Source organism: Harmonia axyridis, chromosome 2 (genome assembly GCF_914767665.1).
Source record: "Harmonia axyridis chromosome 2, icHarAxyr1.1, whole genome shotgun sequence".
Lineage (NCBI taxonomy): Eukaryota > Metazoa > Arthropoda > Insecta > Coleoptera > Coccinellidae > Harmonia > Harmonia axyridis.
Genome location: NC_059502.1, coordinates 48,449,216 through 48,468,817, shown reverse-complemented (window position 1 = coordinate 48,468,817; position 19,602 = coordinate 48,449,216). Strand labels below are relative to the sequence as shown.

General features: G+C 33.8%; 1 protein-coding gene across 1 annotated transcript; it reads right to left on the bottom strand.

The window, feature by feature from the left end:
- Positions 1-12: 12 nt before the first annotated feature.
- Positions 13-17,690, bottom strand: LOC123672727 (catalase). Its single transcript, XM_045606981.1, has 2 exons — positions 17,477-17,690; positions 13-1,560 (listed from the first exon to the last, which is right to left on the bottom strand). Exons 1-2 carry the CDS (start codon positions 17,648-17,650, stop codon positions 109-111), a joined length of 1,626 nt encoding a protein of 541 aa, XP_045462937.1. The 5' UTR covers positions 17,651-17,690; the 3' UTR covers positions 13-108.
- Positions 17,691-19,602: the final 1,912 nt, after the last annotated feature.

Sequence of the window (19,602 nt, the reverse complement as noted above, 5' to 3'; positions counted from 1 at the left end):
GAAAAGAGCATATAAAATCTTATCAATTATTTATTAAGAACCTAGTCCAGTATAAAACATTTTCAATAAACACCTACTATTCCACAACAGTAACATTAACATACATGTTTACAAAGCTGCTACGGTCTTCCTTTGTAATTTTAGGCCTTCAGCGATTTTTTCACCAAATGAAACATCAATCTGGCTGAAATTTTTGACTGCTCTCAGTTGAATGAAATCTGACGCATCTTTCAGGTTTCCAACAATATTATTCAATAATCTTTCTCTTTCTTCATTTGTTAATGTTTTGCGATAGAAAATACTTGCTTGAGAAAAATTATCGTCGTCCCAAGTATCAAAACGTTTGACATCTCCACTAATAGACTCTGAAGACAGAATTTTGTTTTCGGTATCATTAGTTGGTCCTAGAAAACTGTTTGGATGATAGTTAGGGGCAGCACCTTGATTATGAATAACAAATGGACCATCCCTTATGTAATTAGCAGTGCGGAAAGGACAATTTACAGGCAACTGCAAGTAATTGGGTCCAAGACGATGTCTATGTGTATCACCATAAGAGAATATTCTACCTAATAACATTTTATCTGGGGAGGGTTCAATACCAGGTACCATATGTGCTGGAGAGAAAGCTACCTGTTCAACTTCAGCAAAGTAATTTTCTGGATTTCTGTTCAAAACCAATTTTCCAACTGGTATAAGTGGGTATTCAGAATGCGACCAAACTTTGGTTAAATCAAAGGGATTGAACGGACACTTCATAGCTTGTTCGTTAGTCATAACTTGAATGTAGAAAGTCCAGGAAGGATTATCTCCTCTAGCAATGGCATTGTACAAATCCCTTATACTGTAATCAGGGTCTGAACCAGCCAGTTCCCCGGCTCTTTGGACATTCAAATTTTTTATGCCTTGATCTGTTTTGTAATGGAATTTACAGAAACAATATTCTCCATTACTATTAACCAGTTTGAAAGCATGAGACCCATAACCATTCATATGCCTATAACCATCCGGTATACCACGGTCAGAAAACAAAAACATAGTTTGATGGATACTTTCAGGCCTTAAAGTAAGAAAATCCCAGAACATATCAGCATCTTTCAGATGGGTTTGAGGGTTCCTCTTTTGTGTATGGATGAAACTTGGGAACAGTATGGGATCTCTTATAAAGAAAATTGGTGTGTTATTTCCTACCAAGTCCCAGATTCCATCTTCTGTGTAAAATTTAACAGCGAAACCTCTAGGGTCCCTGACAGTGTCCGCGGATCCAGACTCGCCTCCAACAGTCGAGAACCGTACAGCTATTGGAGTTTTCTTCCCGATTTGGGAGAAGACCTTGGCTCTCGTGTATTTTGTGATGTCGTGTGTTACTTCAAAATACCCAAATGCTCCGGCTCCTTTTGCGTGGACAACACGTTCCGGTATTCTTTCTCTGTCGAAATGGGCAAGCTCCTCAATTAAGGGAACATCGTGTAAAAGAATTGGACCTCTTCGTCCAACTGTGAGAGTTGCATCCTTATCTGTGATTGGCGTACCATGTGCAGTAGTTGCTGGTAATACATTCTGAAAAAAAAAAAAAACCGTGCAATTTAATAAAGTTTATATGTATTTTTCCCATTCATCGGAAAATTTATAACTATAGAAACTAGGCCTTTACATTTACGATAAAAAAATTGTATTCAATATCATTCAATGTATCTATGTATATTTTATCAATTTGATGATTACCTATGTATAGCAAAATTTCCGAAAAATTAATTTTTCAGAATTTGACTCCTCATTTTTTGCTTTGAATATATGTTTCAGTTCTCCAGCTAGGGGACCAATACGGAATAACAAACAATTTTTGTACCAAATTTCATTCGAATAGTTCTTATAGTTTTCGGGAGTAGTACTGAAAGGCGTATTGCGGGATTTTTTTATTCAGTATTTGAATTTTAGACACATCCCAAAAAGTAAAATGGAAAAAAAAATTAGATAGTTTGTATAGTATTCTAAAATGACAGAAATTCAGTTTCCGATTTTGTAAAATTTTAGATTAGTATGAATTCAAGTTTGAAATATTATAATATCCGAATATAAACGTTCAATATAATACAATAAAAAGCAAAAAACAAAATAAAATCAGTGGCGGATCCATGGTACCTACTCTTTAGAGGGGTTTAATTCAAGATAAATATGATAACAAAATAGAGGATCAACATAGAAGAATAGATAAGATTGAATATATGTAATGAAAATTGAACAACATAACAGAAATTCTACATAGAATATTAGAGAAGAGAAACAACAAGAAACAAAAATATAGAAGATAATCAAGAGAAAAATAATACACTACTTGTAAAAATGAACAGAAATACAAATAAAAAAATACCAAGTGTTCCAATGAATGCAGACTATATACAAAAATTTGGTAGGAATAGTAGAATATTTCATCCAGGAGTTTTCAAGAAATATTTGTGGAAAAAATTTCAACGGAATAATGTTAGAAAGGAAAGGAGGATAAAGAAAGACAGAAGGAAGATGAAGAAAGAAAGAACACAGTACAAGAGCAGAAAGAAGAAAAAATGGAAAGATGAAAAATTTGTTTCCATTTGCGGAATTTTTCCAGAATTTTCAAAGTATCAACAAATTTTGGGGGATTTCGTTATGGATTGTTATGGATCAAAAATTATTAGTCATCAAATTTCAAATATAACTGAAATAATTCAAATATCTCAGTCGGTTTCTCAGATAACATTTGGTTTCAAACATAATATTCAAATTTAAAATAGTAGCTGATTAGTTTGTTATAAAACATAGGTAGCTAAGTATTGAAAAGAAGAAGATTTGATTGATGGAAATTTCAAAATTGAATGATAGTGCCATAGTTAGTACATAGACGATCATCGAATTCAGAAAAAAAAATAAAATTCAGGTTTTATCATCATCGAGATAGAATTCTCTATTCTATCTCGATGATAGATATAGAATTCTCTATTATATCTCGATGATAGATATATAATTCTCTATTATATCTCGATGATAGATATATAATTCTCTATTCTATCTCGATGGGTATTACTGAAGGGACCAGGGCCGCCGCTAGACATTTTGGCGCCACAGCAAAATAAAATTTCGCCGCCCTGCTTTGCCTAATTTATCTAAAATTTTTTGAAGTAGCCTATGTTATTTCCTTAGGCAACGTTTCAATTCCTTAGTATAATCTTAATAGATTGTCCCTTTCCAATGGTTTGAATGAACGATTGAATCAGACGTTAGTAAATAGAATAAGATGCAAACAGAGTGGGACAAAAACTAGAGCATGGACCAAAATAGCTGATGAATGTATAGATGATTACAATAGAACTGACCATTCTGTAACTGGATATAGCCCAGAATATTTGCTTTGTGGAAAAACAGATCCAATTGCTCCAGAGGAACTAATTGGAAAAATTAATTTAGCAAAGGACAAAGAAATATCATATAATAGTTATTTATAATACAAGTGCAGAAGGCATTGATATTCTTCCACGAGTTCAAAATTCAAAAACGAGCCACAAAGTGGCGAGTTTTTAAATGAACGAGTGGTAGAATAAGCCTTCTTTACGAGTATTATACATTATTTTCTCTAATTCATTGCATTTTTATTGAAATTAATGAAATATTTCCATAAATATCATTTAGTGATTTTTGCATTGACAAATTTTGGTTGGCAGAACTGATTTCTCTAAGGCAAATTTCAAATTTGAACGATGAATTGACAGATAAAGCCGTGGCGGAAAGTTCGGAGTACCAACATATAATAATAATTTAGAATTTAAATAAGAAGAGTAGAAGTATTTAAAAAAGGATCTATGGATAATATGTAAGGGCATCACGATCAAACGACAGCACCAAATTTGATAATTATTTTTTTGTTGTGTTCATTACTGCCATGAGAAGGTTTATACAACAAAATATTTCCGAAAAAATAGTACGGAAAAGAAAAAATGGCTTTCCTTTTTCCTCCGATGGGGCGAACAATTTAGAGTGTAATTTGACACTCGAAGGATGTATTTTGGGTTGTCTGTCATTATTTTATTACGGGTGTTATTTTATTTCATAATATATTTTGTCCGTTTTTTTAATTAGTTACACCTCCCGTGAGAAGCCGATGCGGGCGTCTAGTAAAGAAATAAATATAGAGGATAGATATGTATATTTATCTGTCCTTGATGCTTCATCGATGTCAAGTACCTACTTATACTCTATGTAACAGATAAGAGACCAATGTCACCAAAGTGCGAAAAAGTTACTATTATAGATGAAAGTTTCCTTATTGACGACTTAAATTCATAGTACAAAGTTGTAGCCAGACAAAATTGATATGTTTCTATAGGCCTATCATTATCAATACATTATTTTTTCGAATGATGAGAACTGTTGTTATATTCATGAGAAATACGTTGAAAACACCAGATGACACATTCTCAATCAACATAATTTTAAGTCGAACATTTTTCTTAACATACAGTATTTGAAGCTGTTAAAACCTTCAAAAGTGATGAAATCCATAATATTCTAAAAAAGTACTATTCATTTTCTTGAAAATAAGTTATGGTACTTTGTGAAATGATTATGTTATGAATAAGAAGAAGTGACGTGGAAGCATTGACCTTCGTGGAAAATTTGCAGTGTTTTCTTAATTATTATGTAAATAAATCTAATTACATGTTATTATTGACACGAATTCGCCAAGTATGTATGCACACAGAAATTTTTGTTCCTGACAAGTTTCTGAGAATTTATTTCACGAAGTATTTCAATTCAACATTCTAGAAAAAAATGATATTCCTAATTAAATTTTTTTTAATTCGAGAGAACTCATCCGTCCGGCTGAAAACTCCATAACGCTCGAACAAAAGGACCTAGAAACTTTAAAAATTTTAAGGGTAGGTTCGGACATCGAATGCCAGTTGGGCAAAATCAGAATAGAGGTTCCGTGAATAATGTTTTCTACAGATTCGATATCGATATGAAATTTTGCATTTAGATACAAAAAATAATTTCATGCTTCATAAAAAATCTGGTGTTGATCATGTCACCAGAAAAAAATATAATTTAAGCAGAATATTGAACAAAATAATAATATTGTATAATATATAATTGAATGCTTTATGCAAAATTTCATGTTGGAATCGAGAAAAAAACGGTATATTTTCGTGACAATGAATTTGATAAATAGTTAATATTGAATAATAATTTCGAGTATGTGCAAAATTTCATGTTGAAATCAATAAAAAAAATCAATATTTTCGTGACATTAAATTTGATCGGGATGAGATTTTGCGTGTGTACATAAAATGAATAAAAATAAACTAATTTTTATTCAAGATACTGTCGATGGCCATTTGGCCCTTGGGTCAATAAATTGCGTTTATTATTATTTTTATTCAAAAAAAATTGAGCAGAATTTCTTGCCGATAGCGTCACTACCACAGAAAAAACAGAATATCAGAAAAAACTTCACACTTCTAAAGTCGAAAGCTTTCGAGTGTGCTCATTCAATAATGCGTCAATTGCGCCCTTGGAGACCACAAAACTGAATGTTAGTATATCGAAGGATGCAAAGGCAGAAAAAAAGGCAAAAAATATATATATAAAAAATATATATAAAAAGCTATAAAGATTGTTATTATTAAAGGCGTATGAATTAACGAGCGTTCAGAGCTTATGTTTCCCATCAGGTCTTTCCTTATTTTTTTATATGTCTTTTTTTTCAAAAGAAAATTGTTCCGAAAGGTTTTAGATGATATTGTGTTGAAGTACTCGTATCCCATCATTCTATGTTTTCATGGCATGTATACTACCAGTACAAAACATGAAATGCGAAGCATTTTGAAAATCATTCATTTTAGGCACAACATGTCTAGAATATTGTCATGAAGATTACTCATTAGGCTATCCGACAGGCAAAAGAATTTCAGGGCATACTGTTTGAAAAATTGCTGTGTCCTTCGGTCCAACTGTAGAGTGATCCGTAAACTTGAAAACTTTTCAGGAATTCAGTGAAAAATAAATCGTACAACTATCTCGGACCAGATATGATCTTCAGTTTAAACCATTATAACCATGAAATTTTTCGAAAAGGGGCCTACCTCAAAAAGTACCATAGATAAATGGTAAATGCGCTATTTCGAAATCGGAATTTCATGGAGATCATGAGTAGGATATAAAATTTGGGAATTCTCATTCAAAAAACGGGGTGGAATCGTGTTTCACCACTTTCGAACCAGTCAAAAATAATTTAAGCTTTGCGCCAATTGTTCCCTTAGAGATCACATATATCTATATACAGTTGTGAGATCTCCAAGGGTTTAATTGGCGCATAAATTAACATGTTTTAGCCTTCAAGATCAATAACTCAATGTCCAAATTGCAGGATCAATAAACCAAACTTGGCTGCAATATTTTTTATCGCGAAATCCTGGCCTTAATAAATTGGTAGATATGAAATTCAGTTTTTGGAAAAACTGACATAGGTAAAGCCGAGATAGTAACAGAATTGTTATTACCAATGATCCTTCTGACCACGAACGAAAAAACTCATAATTCGTTTTACATGATCAGGTTGGATTGGTATCTGAAAAAGGCACAATAATTCTATTTTTTTTTAGTTATGAAGAGTTTTCCTTCTTGTTGTTTTTATTACTGCTATTGGTGGAATAAAATTATTATAATGATACTTAAGCTTATTTCCATTCATATATTCAAGCATTATACCAAGATTTTTGCTATTTTGAAATATAATGCGTTTACGATGTGTGTTGAACAAATTTTTCGAGTACGAAATTGGTCTATGTTTTTGGTGCATAGTCTGAATCATCGTCAGAAATATTTCTCAACTTAAACATTTTTATCTTTTGTTTTGGGTTTCCTATTCGGTGGTATTTCCAAATAACCCACAAAGTGATAACAGAAAATGTTAACAATTGCAATATTAGATAACTTCATCAAAATCAAACTGGATTAAGGAATTCTACCAGGTGCTTCTAGTGCTAGGTTATTTGAAGGTTGTACTCGGTCTTCCTTCTCTTCATAGGATCGACATAATAGGAAAGCTCCAACATTTTGACTTTTGGATCAGTAATTGTCCTCGAGATTAAGATGAAATATCATTGTCAAAGGGAGGTACAAATGACAAAGAAAAATGTTCTATGAAAAAGCTTCTAATGAAAAGAACATCAAGTAAACCCAAAATAGTATTGTGATGATAACTGGGATCATCACCCTGAAGGTACCTCTGTCTGATACCAATACGTTTGGCAGATCTTGAACAAGTTCATTGGTCCGTTATGATCAAGGTAGTTTTTTGGAAAAATTTTTTTTTAATAACCAATGTCAATCTAGGAAGCTTTATGTACCTAACATTCGGGTTGGTGTTTTTTTTATGAACATTTTTGTTTGTCTAACTACTTTGAAACTATAACCTCAGAATAGTTCGCAATGTTTTCAAAGTATTATCCCAAAAATATACTAACACATCGAATTGAGCATCATTTTATATTAGCTTCTGAGGGTTTTCATGAGAAAAGTCACTATACAAACATAATAATGATTTCAATTCTTTTATAAAATCTTTGTTATTCATGGTTCTCGAATCTCGAGCATCTAAAATTTATCTTTGATCATCCTACTAAGATCCGGATCAACATTATAAAAACGTTCCAACATTCTTCTTTTGACTTCAGGATCAGTGGCAGCTCCTAGAGAACCAGCAATATTACCAACTAAAATATCCTTGTCCACTTTGGTTAACCTGTTGAGGTAATTCCGATTCTGCCAAATGTCATCATCCACAGGAGGAATGAACGGCAGAAAGACATTTTCTCTAAAATTGTTTTTATTCAAAAGAACATCATGAGGACCAAAAAAAGTATTTGGATGATAATTTGGATCATCACCTTGATGGTAGTAAGTTTGAGGTCCATCTCTTTGGTAGTTCTTCACTAAGTTCAATGGTCTATTAGGACCAAGTTGCTGGTAGTTGGCGCCAAGTCTGTACCTTTGTGCATCTGGATAGACGAACATCCTAGCTTGTAGAACCTTATCGTGCGGACAACCTTCTATCCCAGGCACCAAGTTAGCCGGTGCAAAAGCAAGTTGTTCGACTTCGGCAAAATAGTTAGTCGGGTTAGACGTCAGAGTGAGAATCCCTATTCTAGATGGCGGGAATTCATTCATGGGCCAGATTTTGGTGTTGTCAAAAGGATCGAAAGGGTTTATCTTTCGTGTCATCAGCTCCACCGCTTGTCTCTCGGTCATTATCTGAATGTTCAGGTACCACGAAGGATGATTCTTCCTCTCGATGGCGTTGTACAAGTCTTTACTATAATAATCAACGTCAACCTGTGAGGCCTGTTCGGCGGAAAGATAATGCTTAATCTCCTTACACTCAAAGATGAATCTACAATAATGCACGACATGATTAAAATTAACCAGTTGGTACACATTTGCTGGGTAGGAATTCATTCTCCTCCAACCGTCTGGAATACCGGTATTCGAAAACAGGCGCAGTATGGTACTCATGGTTTCCGGTCTCAGCGACATGAAGTCCCAGAACATGTTCGGGTCGGGCAGGTGCGTCTTCGGGTTCCGTTTGGTGACGTGAACTAAGCTTGGGAAAAGAACCGGATCCCTGAGAAAGTACACCGGAATGTGATTACCACTCAGGTCCAAAATTCCGTCTTCCGTTTGGAATTTAACAGACATTCCTTTGGGGTCCCTAGCGGCTTCGGGAGATCCCGATTCGCCTACAGTGGTAGAAAACCGCACCCCCAGTGGCGTTCTCTTGCCAATATGAAAGACTTTCGCTACGGTGAGATTGGAAATGTCTGCAGTAGCCTCGAAGAAACCGAAAGCTCCAGCCCCTCTTGCGTGCAGGACGCGCTCGGGTATCCTTTCTCTGACGAAGTGGGCAACTTCTTCAACAAATTGCACGTCGCTCAGAGGGATAGGTCCTCTAGGTCCCACAGTTAAAGATCTATCTTTATTGATTACAGGTGCTCCTCCAGACGTAGTAGCTTGGGTGAATTTTCTTGTTAACTAAAATGATAATTGAAATGTTATTTGAGGAAAATTAGGGGGAAATATTGCCTTGTCATGATAGAAGATATTCTGTTCGGATGAACAGACAAATAGAAATAAATTTCAATTACGGACATAAGACTATTATAAACTAGATAAGGTTTATTCAACATTGAATATTGATATTATAATATTGCTATGAATTTTTGGTGTTTTTTTATATAATACAGATCAATGGTGCAGCCATCAGGATTTTGTTTTTTGGGGGGATGTGGTCTGCCACTCCAAATTGAATGAGATCGTGAAATTTCGATATAAGAAATCGGTAGATATCGGTCGATTCAGGTTGTTTCAATAATTTTGGTTTGAATAAGTTATCGAAAAAGCATTGATGACAAATATTGTTATAACTAACCTAACAATTTTGGTTGGTTTGATAAGTTATCGAAAAGCATTGATGACAAATACACTGATCAACAATTGTTAGGGATCACTGATGAACTTCTCTTCATTTGTATTTTTTTCAAGTTATCTCGTGAATATCTGTACATTATATGTTCTCTAAGGAAAAAGTAAGATGTTTTGAGTTGATTATATCAAATTCTTCCTCACTTCATCGGCTCTTGTTCACAAAATCGATTATTATCTGTAGGCTGTTACAGGTGGAGTGAAAAGCAATGTGGTATTTGTTATTAAATCTGTTTTTTTCTCTCGTTCAAACACATAAGGTGACAATAATTGAAGAAATGAGAACAATATCAGTTTATCAGTCATGCCGAGAAGACATTTGGCTCCTGTGCAACTGGACCAAATCATACTGTGGATACAGGAAGGTTTGTCCCAGCGAGAAGTGCCCCGGCGGTTGAATGTTTCGCAAAGTGTCGTGAGTCGGGCTTGGAATAGGTTCATCCAAAACGACTCAGTAGCTTATGTTCATGGGGGAGGTCGGCAGCGCAGTACAACAGCTGCCCGAGATCGTCTTTTGATCCTCAATGCTAGGAGAAATCCCACTTACTCGGCGTCGCGGCTCAATAGATCACTGAGAGTTGCAACAGGAGTTCTAATTTCGAACCAGACTGTAAGACGACGACTACATGTTCGTGGTTTGGGAGCACGTAGGAAGGTACAACATCCCCGTTTGAATAGGGAACACCGGGTTCATCGACGGCAATGGGCTGAGGAGCACCGCAATTGGACACTTGAAGATTGGAGCCGATGTTTATTTACGGATGAGTCTAGATTTCGTTTGGTCAACTCCGATGGACGTATTCTTGCTTGGAGGGAAAGAGGTCGAAGGTATGCAGAACAGTTTATGGTACCCACAACAGCTTTTGGCGGAGGTTCTATCTATTCTATATGTGTATGGGGAGGCATTTGTTTGAACCAACGCACAGAGTTGGTTGTTCTGCAGAACACCACCATGACCAGCCAGAGATATCACGATATGATTATTGAACCCATAATTGTTCCGTTTGCGGCTGCCGTGGGCGAGAATTTCATTTTAATTGACGATAATGCCCGTCCACACCGTAGTCGTCTGGTTAATGAAGAGCTAGAAACTCATGCTATTGATAGGATGGACTGGCCAGCTCGCTCTCCAGACATGAATTGCATCGAACATATCTGGTCTGAGATGTCTAGACAATTGTCAACCTTAGAACAACCGATCAATAACCTGGAGGACCTTTCTAACGCTTTACGGGATATTTGGACGAATTTGCCCCAAAATTTTATAAATCGTTTGATCGAAAGTATGCCTCGTAGGGTAGAATGCTTGAGACGAGATCGTGGGGGACCAACTAGGTACTAGCTTAACCGAAACTTCAGCCTTCTTGATGTTTCATCATAAAATTTTTATGTTATTCAAACACAGAATTTTGAGTGTTTCTAATAAAGCCTTTTTTTATCTCCAACTTTCCATTTTTTCATTCTTTTCTCAAGTGAACCATATTATCAACTGAAAATACTCTGATATCTGACTAAATTTATAATCTTGGAGCGAATATTTCAGAAATAAATTTAGAACAAGTAAGTGATCCCTATCAATTGTTGAGCCGTGTATTGTAATATAACTAACCTAACAATTTTAGCATAAATATCATTAGTGTTCAGAATAAATTATTGAGAGAATTATTATTCTCATCAACAATATTAATGCACTTATATTTTTGATTACTAAAGAAGAATTACTGCACTTGTGCTAATATGTGATTTTATGAAAATAAATGAGATTTGTTTTGATATATTCTATTCATTCTATAATAATTTGAAGAATGAATGAACTCTCAGTCCATATTTTTGAAAGTAAAATTATTGAAAACTCTGATTGTTACATTAGAATGCATAATACATCCCTGCATTGAATGATAATCCAGGTATGAAGTGGTTACGTTTGTAGTACCTTTGTCAATTGTATTTATAATGGAAACGTTCAAAATTTGACTACTCGATGCAGGAATATAGCTAGCCAAAATTTTAGCAATATCCAGTTTTTCTGTGCTGCAGTTCTACATAACTTTCAGCAACAGAAGAGCTCTTCCATCCTCCATCTCATTTCAAGGATATTATATTTTCTCCTTTATTTAGCAGGTGAGAGGTAGATAATTATTTATTGTTATGCTGCTCAACTCGATTCTTCTGAATGCACCAAAATATCTGATAATTAATATTACCTACCTGCAATTTTGTCCCAAAATTATGATCATGTCCTGCCAAAATTCTGATAAGATAAAAAGATAAGATGTGATAATATTGAGGATGATATACAGTCGCCGCCAAATAAGATGGCAAATCTAAGGCGCAGAGAGAGATAATGCTATCTCCTTCGCACTATCACGGCATTGGTTCTGGGGTGTTGGCGATTTCGAGACTGCTCAACTCAGTGGCGTGGTAAATAAATTGAATCGGCAATGAATTATTCGAGATAACGAAAAAAAAATATCAGAGGATAATATTTGACATTGAGAGTAGAACCATTCATTATAAGAAAAGATAGAAAAAGTTTACAATTATAACAGGTACTTTTATTTGAGAAAATAAGATATACAGGTAGTACGATAGTATGACAGTAATGGCTTTATATGTACGCTACTGAATGGAATGCTTCGGTTCATTAGGTACTCATAGTCAGTCATTAGCTCCTCCTTCAGTTTTGTGCGCAACCAAGTTCTTGCCAACATATTTGGCGGCGACTGTACATATCTTGACATCGAGGAATTCGAAAACTTTTCAATGTCTTCAAATTCTAAAACCTCAGATTTTTTTGGAATATATTTTCTTGACAAAGATTTTGATAAAGGTTGTCATTTCGAATAATTCGATTTCGAAAATCAATATTATGTTATCGGTTGAGTATACAACAATACATCGAATAGATTTTCTCTTCCACAAATTTGACCACATTGAGCCATCAACTTTTGAACATAATTCTAACCGTCCATTAGTATATGGTTTCAATATTCATAATGCAACATTAATCAATTGTACAATATAACTTTGGTAAATAAAAATTGAATTAGAATTATTCATTCTTGTCCTTGGTAACTAATTAATCGTTTCCGTAGCAACCACTTTTCCCTGCGGCGCCGGAGGGAAAAGTATTTTTCCCTTCGGCGCAGCGGAGGAAAAGTAGAACTTTCCGATGATCCTGTCAGTCGAGAAAAGACGTTGTTATTGTACGTTTGAAAAAAAATACTTTTTACCTGGAAAGAAATTCGAACTGAATGAAATTTCTAGAGGTTTTTTGAGGGTGCTGTGGGATGACTCTGTCAAGTTATCCATCGGTTTTTTGCTCATAACTTCTAACCTAATTATTTTCCTACCAAAACGTTAATTTTTAAAGTTATAGAGCATTAAATTCTCTACAATTTTGTATTCACAAACTTTTTCGTAAACCTAATATCAATTGAGGTACAATCGATCAAAATTATAGTCCAGTAGACAAAGCAAAAAAATAGGGGTGTGCAGAAAAAATTCCGAACTTAATGAAACTTCTACAGGATGTTCGGGTATATTGTGGGAAGACTCTGTCAAGTTATCCTACACGAAGACCCTGTGCTAACTTGAGTAGGACCGAAGAACCTCAACATTTTCGGATTTTTTTTCGGTTTTTTTGCTTATAACTTTCGACTAAAACGTTCATTTTCGAAGTTGTAGATAATTGAATTCCCCCTTATTTTGTTTGCGCAAGTTTTTTTCTAAGACTCACATCAACCGAAATGCAGCCAATCAAAATTAGAGTAATTTTCTCAAAATGTCCAAAATTAGCAAAAAACAAAGGTTTTCGCCCTCTAACTATCAATAACCATCCGTTCTATGTTAATTATAGTAATTACTCATCGATATCGACTTATTGAAACATAGGGAGAAGGGGGGTAGCTTTGACTAAAAGCCTATGTTTTTGTGAAGAGTAGATATTTCAATGTTATCGTGCCATGTTATCACCTTACTGTGAATTCCTATCAACCCATAATTATTTTGAACCTTAATAATCAGATCAACTAGGTAAAATCAATAAATAATAACCAAGAATTAATTGAAATTAATGATTGGATATAACCGAAAAAAGTCCGAAAATGTTGGGGTTCTTCGGCCCTCCTAAAGTTAGCACAGGGTCGTATTAGATAACTTGACAGAATCATCCCACAACAGCCCTGAATAACCTGTAGAAGTTTCATTAAGTTCGGATTTTTTTCCAGCAGACCCCACTTTTTTTGCTTTGTCTACTGGACTATAATTTTTATCGACAATATCACAATCGATATTAGGTTTACGAAAAAGTTTGCGAATACACTTTAAAAATGAACGTTTTTGTCGAAAACTACTTAGTTTAGAGGTTATGAGCAAAAAACCGAAAAAAGTCCGGAAATGTTGAGGTTCTTCGACCCTCCTTAAGTTAGAACAGGGTCCTCGTGTTGGATAAATTGACAGAATCATCCCACAGTACCTCCGAACAACCAATAGAAGTTTTATTAAGTTCGGAATTTTTCCAGCAGGCCCTTTTTTTTGCTTTGTCTACTAGACTAAATTGCGTTCTTGTCCAAATTCTTTCTTGGGTTCTTGACTGCTTAATATGTTTGTCGATAGTGGAATAATTAATAAAAGTATTGATTTGGTTGTTTATGTGGATATTGAAGAGTCTGCAAGAAGAGCAACTTTGGAACTCCTACCTAAAAAATCAGCTCAGCAATAGGATATTGCATATACCAATTTTTTGTCCTGGTGTAAATTGAAACATGTTGAAGGAACTTCAGTGAATCTGTTTTCTTAGCATACTTACAAGAAAAACCAAAAATATGGAGCTTATCAACTTTGTGGAGCAAATTTTCAATGATAGGTCAAGCGTTTTTGTTAAAAATGATGTTGATGTAAATATTTCAAGGTAACGGCATATTTTAAACGAAAAAGTGAAGGATATCGTCCAAAAAAATCAGAAATTCTCACATGAATAAGTTGAAAAGTTCATAAACGAGGTACTAGATGAGAAATACTTGATGGTTAAGGTTGCAACTATTTTCGGATTATTTGGAGCCTGTCGGCGTGAAGAATTGTGTAATTTATCAGTAGAAGATATCGAAATAACAAACAAATCATTGGTCATACAACTTCCAAACACAAAAACGAAAATCTGTCTTTCTTTCTGCATTATTGGGAAATGTGTTGACTGTTTCCGTAAGTACTTCGCACTGCTTCTGTTATCAAACATCGTCGTTTTTTCCTGAAATACATGAATAATGAATGCATTGTCAATCCAGTTGTTATAAACACATTTGGGAAAATGCCCTCTATTCTTTGTTGCCGAATTTCTCAAACTTCCAGAATCAAAGCAATACACAGCTTCTTTGCTAGTAGAATCAGGAGATAAAAAACATGGTGGATGGAAGTCTACGACGGTAACCGAAGGCTATGTTGATCTTTCTATTGCTTATAGAAATGCCATTGCGGAAAAAATTCTCCCAACCTCTAACAACTTTATTATCAGATTTTGGAACGTCATCATCCAATATTGTACCGGTTTCTACTAGTTATGATGGTAATGGGGTTTCTAGTTCTAGTAACGTGTTGCGAAGATCCCTTACGTCGCACGTAGCAATTGTTCTAGTTGTACGATTAATATTAATGTTCATAAGTAATGATTGTTGAATGTTGACAATAAGAATTTTGCAATTCCTAAAAGTATAATTATAATTTTATCTGATTTCATCATAAGAAACTGTAGTGCTAAAAATATTTTCAAAACTATGTTAAAAAATTTTTAACACGCTTCCACGTAGGTAAACAATCACTTTTAACACTGTTGACTTTCATTAAAAGTCTCACTTTAATGGCAGTTGTACAAAAAAATATTTGTGTGCAATGAATTCTTTGGATTATACATATATCTGATCCTTACATTTGGAGCACAGTATCTACTTTTTATTTCGAATCAACGATTCTTTTCCTTCATTTTCTTTAAAATTTATTTTATTATTTTATTCCCCTCTTCGTATTAATAATGAAAATAATTACTCATAAAAGCTCAGTAGCCAATAGAAATAAAAAAAAAATTACATTACTCATCTTCTTACGGGTGTTTTTTTTCGAGGTATATAACTTCAAAAGTTGGCAATACTGTTCAAGACGGCGCGGCGACCGATTTAACAGCTGTCAAGTGATTTATTCTCAGTTTGGTTTGGCAATTCATCATGAATAGACTCACGCCTGAACAACGCTTGCAAATAGTGCAATTTCATTTCGAAAATAATACGTATCGCGCACTACGTCCATTTTAATTTGTTTAGCGATGAAGCGCACTTCTGGTTGAATGGCTACGTCAACAAACAAAAATGCCGCATTTGGAGTGAAGCTAATCCTCAAGTGTATGTCGAAACACCGTTACATCCAGAAAAACTGATGATGGCCAGAACGTTACAGTCAATGGAGATCGGCATAGAGCCATGATTACTAACTTTTTCATTCCTGAATTGAACAACCATGATGTCCAGGAGCTGTGGTTCCAACAAGACGGCGCAACATGTCACACAGCTCGTGCCACAATCGATTTATTGAACGACACGTTTGGTGACCCCCTAATTTCACGTTTTGGACCTGTGAATTGGCCTCCAAGATCTTGTGATTTAACACCGCTAGACTACTTTCTGTTGGGCTATGTAAAGTCATTGGTCTATGCGGATAAGCCACAAACCTTTGACCATTTGGAAGACAACATTCGCCGTGTTATTGCCGATATACGGCCACAAATGTTGGAAAAAGTCATCGAAAATTGGACGTCCAGATTGGACTACTTCCGAGCCAGCCGTGGCGGTCATATGCCAGAAATAATATTTAAAATGTAATGCCACAAGATTATCTTGAGGATAAATAAAGTTCATGTCAATCGAATAATCCATCGTTGTTTTATTGTAATTTCTAGTTCTAAAAAAAAACACCCTTTATAAGTTCAAGTCAAAAAATCAGTTGCCATATAGCATTTATCATTTCAGTAGTACATAGAAATCCATCTATTTTGAAAACTATGGATGAATCAATCCTCGCTTTAAACTTTAAATTCTGTTTTTATACGATCCTACTGAAAATATGGTAAATTCTCGATAATAATTACAGGATTGATATGTAACATGAAGTAACTTTTGTAAAACATCTGAACATTAGAAATCTATTTTTAACATAAGTACTTCACATAAATAATGTGAAATAATAATATACTAGTAGGTACCACACTTGATTATCTCTTGAACAAAATTCAAAGTTCTTTACAACAATAACAAGACAGTAGACTTCAAACAATTGTGCTTTACATCATGCATGATAGGTACATTTGCAATGCAGAATGCAATTCATTAATATCCTATTATTTATGAACCGGGAAGATTTCTATAGCGAATATTCATTTGTGAATTTATCAGTTCAAAGGTTAACTTTTTTGAACCAACAATAGATCGAGTCTGGCAATGCGTACGTAATTTAGATAAACAACCTACCTTAATATAAAATGAATACATGTTGAATAGGATGAAAATCCAACGTTTCGATTCAATTTTAAATTAGAAAGTATATAACAAATTTAATGTTTAGATTGATCGTATATCAGAGTGGAATGCATTCGAAAATGAATGTGTTCTAGTTATGAAATAACATTGCAATTAACACTTTAAAACTTGTAGATGTCGACCTTAGCCAACATTCGAGAAGAAATCACGTGAACAAATTTAAAAAACGAGCACTCAAAAAGGAGCTATTGAAAAATAATTTTCCAGATATCTAGAGAATCGTATAAATTAAACATTATTTGAGTTATCTTATGAAATGATCTAATCGAAAGATTGCCAGTCATTCGATACACAACCAACGAAATATTTCGTAGTTAGTTAATGTGAATGTTCAAGGAATCATTTCGATAATAAATAAAAATGTTATAAAAAACATTTCTTACCTTTGCTTTTTCCTTATATTGAATTAATTGGTCAGAAGCGGGATCCCTGCTAGCCATGGTTTGATATCTGTTTTCCAATACCTCTACCTGTTTCAAAGAATATGAACAAACTGATCGTAGCACTAAAACAAAACTAGTTTTATTATTGGACAACAGATAACATAACCTCCTCATATGCCGTCACTGTCAGTGACTTGAAAGGAAAACCTTCCAATGTTGCCATCTCTTCTCTATTTACTTCTACAATAATTGTATAAGGATTATCTATCTTAAAACAATGCTGGCAATGCTCCTAGAAAATATTATTTAACATTCGAAATTATTGATTAAATGGTATTTGATTAGATATTTCTAATAATGAAATTAAAAATGTAATATAGATGTAACTAAAGAAGTGAAGTAACGTTATTACATTACTTCAAATAATCGGATTCGTACGTTAATTGTAGTGTATCAACCGATTATTATGGTTTATTATATAGAATAATTATCTAATTAATGTAATACTGTAATACCTATAGGTATTACCATAGTATAAGGAATCCTTATACCTACTATGGTATTACCATGCTATCAAATACTCAATACAATGCTTTATTATCACAAAGCTCCACGGATAAAAGTTTTGGATTGGTTATAATTGAATATTTCATTAAGAATTCGGAGCAATAGTTTAGGATTAAAACCCTGCAGCAAAATTATTATATTATTGTCCACATATTTATCCCCGTAGAAGTTTAATTTTATATGATGGTAGAAATAAAAAAAAAATAAATTCAAGAAAAGCACTGACTATAGAATAACTATTCAGGATGTTCCTAAAATAGAGGTGATCAGCTTAAAATTTTGCACGAAACTTGAAATTCTTATTTTACATACACCGAAAACCCCAACGACGTCAGTTTTAATAAGGTTTCAGATAATTTATTTCTATTTCTATACTTCTCTTGGTGCTGGCTCTGATCAAGCGATTCATATAATTAAATTTTGCATAAAGCTTGAAACTGTTACTTCACATCTAAATGTAACATTTCATTTCAACCAAATCTCTAGTTTTGGAATTATTAGAAAAGCAAAATTTTGAAAAAATCGAGAAAAAACAATTTGAAATTCTTCATATTTGGACATTGATAACGGACACCCTGTATAAAAGAGGTTGATCATTTACAAACGATGACTAGGCAAATTTTTAAGTTAAAAGAAATTCTGATCAAATTCATATTTCTATCGCTTCTGGAAATCGGTAAAGGGATTTTACCGAACTACTGTTCCTTCGAAATTTTGCAGTTTTTTCTTGAAAAGCATTTCCTTTGTACTTTCAATTCTGCATCTCTGGAAATTATTTTCTGATATAAAGAGTGTTCCCAAATGAAATTATTCAACAAATGAGTATTTTTTTAATGGAATACCCCTTATATTTTTGCATATTTTCAATGCTCATGATGCAAAATATTAGGGATATTTTTCCTCGTACCGTTGGAAAAATATCCTTAATATTTTGCATCATGATAGATGTATTGAAGAGCATTGAAAATATGCAAAAATATAAGGGCTGTTCCATTTTAAAAATCACTCATTTGTTGAATAATTTTATTTGGGAACACCCTGTATATCAGGAAATAATTTCCAGAGATGCAGAATTGAAGGTACAAAGGAAATGTTTTTCAACTAAATTTCTAAAACGTCTGGTTTGTCAGCTATGGAAGCTTAACGCACTATTGCAGGACCCTGTATAAGTATTTCTATTCTATTTCTTTTACTCAACAGATCGATCATCTATCATTTCGTCATGATGTTTTTAATTTTTTAATTTTGGACCGGAAATTTATGATGAATCCGTTGTCAAATTCAATTCAGCACGCCCGTCCGGTAGGAATAGTATCATCTGAACCCCTCAAACAGATAAATTAACCGACAAGAATGACATTGAAAGTTGAATATGATGTATTTTTTCGTATATAAATCAATGGGATAGGGTTAGTAATTAGAAATTTTGTCCTTATTAAATTCAATTAAAGAATTTTTTTCTACAAGGTCAATTAAGAAGGTATCGATTCATCTGAAAAATATATTGTGAACAAATAAATATTGTTAAAAAACACTATCATATCAGAAATCCGAGATCC

Excerpts from the sequence above, each read along its gene's own strand:
- LOC123672727 (XM_045606981.1), bottom strand. The coding sequence starts at position 17,650 with ATGAGGAGGTTATGTTATCTGTTGTCCAATAATAAAACTAGTTTTGTT. Across the intron at positions 1,561-17,476 it reads AATATAAGGAAAAAGCAAAG|AATGTATTACCAGCAACTAC; the intron begins GTAAGAAATGTT and ends TTTTTTTTTCAG.